Raw genomic sequence first — 6057 nt, 5'->3', positions numbered from 1 at the left:
ATGCAAAATAGTTTTCAAAAGTGGTTGTACCCACTTACCTCTCACCAGCTGTGTATGAATGATCCAGTGACACCACGTATCTCCAAGACGTTATATCTTAACACTTGAAATTCATTCTGGGGTCTCTGGACTCAGAGATTGTCTTAAACCTATCAGGGCTGGAGATGATTAAATCAATACACCCCCCACCCACTCCAACCTCCCCCCATACCCTCCATGGATGCTCACTTTCAGCTTTGGGATCACTTTGCTGATCCCAGTGGAAAGTTTGGAGCATCTAACAGGACTCTTCCTGTGTAGGTGCCCTGAACTCAAGATTTCTCAGCCCTGAGAGTTGATGGCCTCTCAGCCTCCTTGAGAATCAGTAGGTGCTTCAAGGGGAAAGCTCCACACCTTCTTCTTAGGATCTTGACTCCACAAATCCTCACTAGTTGGTAGCTTACCACTGTCATCAGGGAGTACGTTTGTATGTGTGTGTGTTTCTCAGCTTCAACTCAAATTGACGTACTGATCTCAATCTCATTCTGAGCTTGAAGTGAAAAGTCAGTTTTGGGAGGGTGCCCAGAGCAAATTTCATCTAGTCCAAATCCCATCCACTTATGCAAAAAATTTCATATATTCTGTAGTTGAGAAGCTTAAGTGAAAAGTAAATTTTGATGTATTATGAATTCAGTGCTGTTAGAAGTATCTGTGGTTTAAGCCAAAAAGTACCAGTTTTTTATTATTAGATTTTTGACAAGATTGAAATTACTGAAGCTGGGTTGTTTATCCTTTAACCAGATTCTCTCAGAAACGGGATGTTATGTAACTTTCCCCAGGTCCCCAGATAGGAGGTGACTGAGGGGCAGTCCCAACCAGGCCCTGGGCTCTTGTCCTCAAGCCCACACACTTTCCACAGTCCCAGGACCTGGTCCCATCAACCTGTGGTCCATGTGGGTGTAGGTGGGCGGTGGTGGAGGGGAGGATCAGAGGATGCCTTACTGTGGCAGTGAGAGTCCCTCAAGACACAGGGCAGCCTTTTCACAGGAAGGATTATTTTCTCATCCCCAGGAAGGAAAAGGCACTTTGGAGCTGTGTCTGCTCTCTGACCCAGAGAGTTGCTGAGCTTGGCTTCACACCCTGGAGCTGCTGAGGGCAGCGAGTCACCCAGCTGCTCTACGATAGGCCACAGGAGTGAAGGAAGCCTCTCTGAACACCTGCCTGCACCCCAGGGTCCTGCAACATCCAGAACAGGAAGGAGGGAGACCCGAGGGTGCACCTGCTACTCAGCGCAGAGACCCAGTAGCCCGGCCTCCTAAGAAACCCACCTCAGTGCAGCCCTGATGGCAGCGGCAGCGGCCCTGGCTGGACTCCAGGCAGAAGCCAATTGTTCCATCTGTCTGGAGGGCCTGAGAGACCCCGTCACCATGGAGTGCGGGCACAACTTCTGCCGCTCCTGCACCCAGCGGTCCGTCCTGGGCTCACCTGGAGGACAGGTTCCCTTGCCCCCTGTGCCGCCACCCGTGCCAAGAGCGGCTGGTGAGGAGCAACACCCAGCTTGGCAGGATGATCCAGGCGGCCAGGCTGGTCCAGAGCAGCTGGAGCAACCGGAGGAGGAGTGAGGAGCCGCGCCTGTGCGAGCTGCACCGCCAGGTTCTGAGCCTCTTCTGCGAGGAACACGTGGAGGTGCTGTGTCCCCTGTGCGCACGGACCCCTGAGCACAAGGGCCACTTGGTGAGGCCGGTGGGCGAGGCCGCGGCTGACCACCGGCAGAGGCTCGGCGCTCACGTGGAGCCTTTGAAGAGGCGGGTGGCAGATGCCCACAGCCTGGTGGCCGCGCAGGACAGAAAGCTGCCGGAGCTGCGGGAGCTGGTGCCGCGCCAGCGGCTGGATCTCGCCTCGGAGTTCCGGCAGCTGAGCCGGGCTGTGGACCGCGAGCAGGAGGCCGTCGTGGCGAGGCTGGTCCAGGAGGAGCAGGACATCCAGGAGTAGCTGGGCGTCAACATCACCGCCTTCTCAGACCACATCTGCGAGCTGCGGGGCCTCCTGCAGGAGGTGACAGAGAGAAGCGTGCTGCCTGGAGCCAGGCTGCTGAGCGGCATAGGGGGCGTCCTGGGCAGGTGCGAGCGTCTGAAGTGCCCCGACGTCTACTCCTTCCAGCTGAGGCGGGAAGGCTGCAGCCTGCCCCCGCAGCCCTCGGCTCTGCAGAAAATCATTCATAAGTTCCGGGAGGACGTGACCCTGGACCCCGAAACAGCGCATCCCAACCTGCTCGTGTCCGACGATAGAAAGTCGGTGACGTTTGCGAGGAGCAGGCAGCTTTTTCCCCCAAGAGCGCAGAGATTCTGCACGGAGCCTGCGGTGATGGGCTCGTTGGGCTTTGCCAGCGGCGGGCGGTACTGGGAGGGGCGGGTGGGCGGGGCAGCGTGGGCCGTGGGCGTCTGCGCAGACTCCGCCTCCAGGACCGGCGCTGGGCGCCTGGAGGGACAGAGACGCCTCTGGACTCTGGGGCTGCGCGGAGGGGATTATGAGGCCCGCGGGCCGCGGGGCGCCGTTCCCCTGGAGCTGAAGGAGGAGCCTGGCGGGATCGGTGTGTATCTGGACTGTGAGTTGGGCGCGATTTCCTTCCACAGTTGGAAGGACAGGTCCCACATCCACTCTTTCACCGATAAATTTTCTGAGATCCTAAAGCCCTATTTCTCTCTATCGGATGCTATACTCAACCTCTTACAATCTAAGCAGTAAGAGATTACTAAGGATGATCTTTGACTTTGCTTCTTTTTCTTCCTGAAATTTATGGACAGTAGGTAGAATGTTTACAACTGTCCTTACATCTGGCACCGAGATATATTTTTTTTAATGTTTATTTGACTTAAAGTCATGAAGGAAGTTTTTCTCATTTCGTTTTCTATTTTGTTGTTGTTGGTGGTGGTGTTTCCATAGCAGTAGAGATGTTGTGGGAACTAACAGGGACGTGGAGTTTAACTGTAAAGTGTTTCTGGAATTCTAACGTTGGAGCCTGTAAAATTGTAATTTCACAGCTTCAGTAAATGTGTGAACACTTGCATATTTCCTATACCTATACATTTACCTGTTCCATAAACACCTTACACGTTCCATATGGGAGAGGAAACACACCTGTGTGGAGACAGTTCTCAGGGGGCGTCTTGCACATGTCGGGAGCAAGGGACCGACCACTCAGGACTGTGTTTCCCAGGACGTTTTTATGGGAAACAGCCTTGAAAGATAGAGGTGGCATCTCCATCAGAGCACAGGCAGGTTTGTATACTGTCCAGTCTCCCTCAAGGGCAAAGGTCAGGCAGATTTATTGCCCTTTATACAGGGGTTGGGTTTTGCTCATTACCAGTAGTACATCTAAATTCCTCTCTTACCTGAAATTTGAGGTTGTCCAGTAACTATGACATTATGTGAGATGATTTATACATCTTCCTGGGAGATATTTGGCATAGAAAAAGATCAGTCTTATACTTTTCCTTGGTTTTTTAATTTTGGGGGCCTAATAACACCCCCTCCCCCACTGTGACATGTGTGATCATAGTTCCCCAGCCAGGGATAGAACCTGTGCCCAGTGCAGTGAAAGCTCCGAGTCTTAACCACTGCACCGCCAGGGAAGTTCCCCTAAATACTTGCAGATTGTCCCTGCTCCTTCCTGTGCTTGGGGAGATTTGTTTCCATGTCTCAACAGGGTTAAACTGGCTGCTACTTTTCTCTTCCTGGTTCCAACATTTAAGCATGTTTCTATTCTATTTCTAATTTTCACAGTAGCTTATTTCATCTTTGAGTGTGACTCATCTATTTTTGTTTTGTTATGAAAAGCAGGCATGTAAGATTGTGTAGTAAACATGCAGATACAATTTAAAGGAGAATAGTAAAATTAGTACCCATGTATAAAACACCTAGGTGAAGAAATCAAACATTACACGGTGGCTCAGAGGCCCCGTGGATTCTAACACACTATGTCACCCCCATTTTCCCCAGCTTGAAGCATCCAGCATCTTGATATTAATAATTCCTTTGTTTTTCTTGAAAGGTTTACCACACATGCATATCTTTACAACCAATAAAGTTACATTCTAAAAGCCAGAGACCAATAAGAAACCTCACTGAATACTCAATTTATTTTACCACATAATAGACTAAATGAAAACAAGTCTCATGATTATCTCAATAGATGGCAGAAAAATCGTTTGATAAAATTCATCATCCATAGTTATGGACTGAATGTGTCCCACCACAAACTGTGGGGCACTTAAGTAGGTAATCAAGGTTAAATGAAAATGGGGACATAGTTATGGACTGAATGTGTCCCACCACTTCAGAGGTGGGGCACTTAAGTAGGTAATCAAGGTTAAATGAAAATGGAGACAAATCTAATATGACCAGTCAGTGATTTAAAAAAAGGAAAATTTAGGAAATTAGGAAAAGGTCATTGCCTTAATGTGTTAGTTGATATCTACCAAAACCCACCGCAGTGATGAAATTCTGTTAGTGTTCTCTCTGACAATGGACCTCAAACAAGGATTCTTGCTATCACCTGTTTAACACGGTGTTGGGCCCTACTTCAATGACTGTCCTCAAAAGAAGAAAGACACCAGGGATGTGCATGCATAGAGAAAAGGCCATGGGAGGGCACGGAGAGAGGTTATCTGCAAGCCAAGGAGGCCTCAGTAGAAAACAAACCTGCAGACACCTTGATCTTGGACCTCCAGAACTGCAAGAAAATAAATTTGTTTTGTTTAAGCCAGTCAGTCTGTGGTGTTTTGTAAGTCAGCTTTCCCAGGTTAATACATGGAGTCATGAGAAGAAAAAAGAAAAAATTTAGAAAATTAGACAGTGAAGGGAACTTCCTTAATCTGTTGAAGGATATCTACCAAAATCCTACAGCACTGATAAAATTCTGATAGTTTTCTCTTAGAATGGAAATGCGACACCTATTCAACAATGCTTTGGCATTCATTAGCAGCACAAACAGGCAAGAAGGGAACAAGTATAGTGATTGGAAAGAAAAAAATATAAATTTTCCTATTATTAAATGATATGATGTTTTACATAGAAAACCCAAAATGATTTACAAATGAATTTAATACATATGTAAATTTTGCAAGGTTGCTACGTACAAGATCAATATGCAAAATTCAAATGCATTTCTGTATAAGAGCATCAATCAGAAAATGAAACTTGCCATTTGTAATAGAACCAAAAAATAGCAATACCTAGGAAGAAATCTCACAAAAATATGCATGTCTCTGCACAGATGATTGTAAAGCATTACAGAGAAAATCTTTAAAAGGACAAAAATAGATGAGAAGAATTACCACATAAAATATTAAGAAGATTGAATGTTATAATGATGTCATTTCCCCCCCAATTAAATTTCAGTCATTTAATGAGGAGAAGGGATCCAGAATATTAAACTGGTTCTGTGTATATAAGTCAACTCCAGCCACATATGAATGGACATACTATAGGGCATTTGGGAGCTAAAATAGAGGAATATCTTCATGACCTCTCAATTAAAATTTGTTTTTAGTTAATATCTACAAAAATGCACCTGCCATGAAGGAAAATGTAAGTTTGACCATATGAAATTTTAGACTTCCTTTTAATTAGACGGCAGTATAAAGAGAGTGCGGGGAAATTTGAGAAAAGATATTTCCAATTTATACAACTGACAAAGGGCTACAAATATTATTCCACATTTATACCCAAGCAAGATGCCTTTCCAGAGTCTTCATGCTTCAAAGGGAACTGCGGATTACAACACACACACACACACACACACACTAATATACTCATGGTTTCCTCTCAGAATGTGGTGCTCAGTGCTAAGCACCTATAACATGAAATATCCACATGTGACTAATACCAATCAGGTTTAAAACAAATGCTTCTCTAAATAGCTAACCTTCCACCCTCTAAACAAAAGAAGTCCTGGGAAATTGTGAGTTATAATGCTGTCAAGAGGGGACTTAGAAAACTCTAAACACTCCACCCAAAACCTGTGAGAATAAGCAAATTCAGTGAAGTTGCAAGATACAGAATCAATAACCAAAAATT

The 6057-nt window shown here is 46.3% G+C and overlaps 1 protein-coding gene across 1 annotated transcript; it reads left to right on the top strand.

Moving 5' to 3' along the window:
• The first annotated feature begins 1545 nt into the window (after nt 1-1545).
• TRIM75 (tripartite motif containing 75) lies at nt 1546-2724 on the top strand. The gene is made up of 2 exons (XM_068541963.1): nt 1546-1941; nt 2032-2724. Exons 1-2 carry the CDS (start codon nt 1546-1548, stop codon nt 2722-2724), a joined length of 1089 nt encoding a protein of 362 aa, XP_068398064.1.
• Nucleotides 2725-6057: the final 3333 nt, after the last annotated feature.

Source organism: Eschrichtius robustus, chromosome 4 (assembly GCF_028021215.1).
Source record: "Eschrichtius robustus isolate mEscRob2 chromosome 4, mEscRob2.pri, whole genome shotgun sequence".
Taxonomy (NCBI): domain Eukaryota; kingdom Metazoa; phylum Chordata; class Mammalia; order Artiodactyla; family Eschrichtiidae; genus Eschrichtius; species Eschrichtius robustus.
The sequence above is the reverse complement of the archived record's forward strand: the minus strand, read 5'-3'. Positions and strand labels throughout refer to the sequence as shown.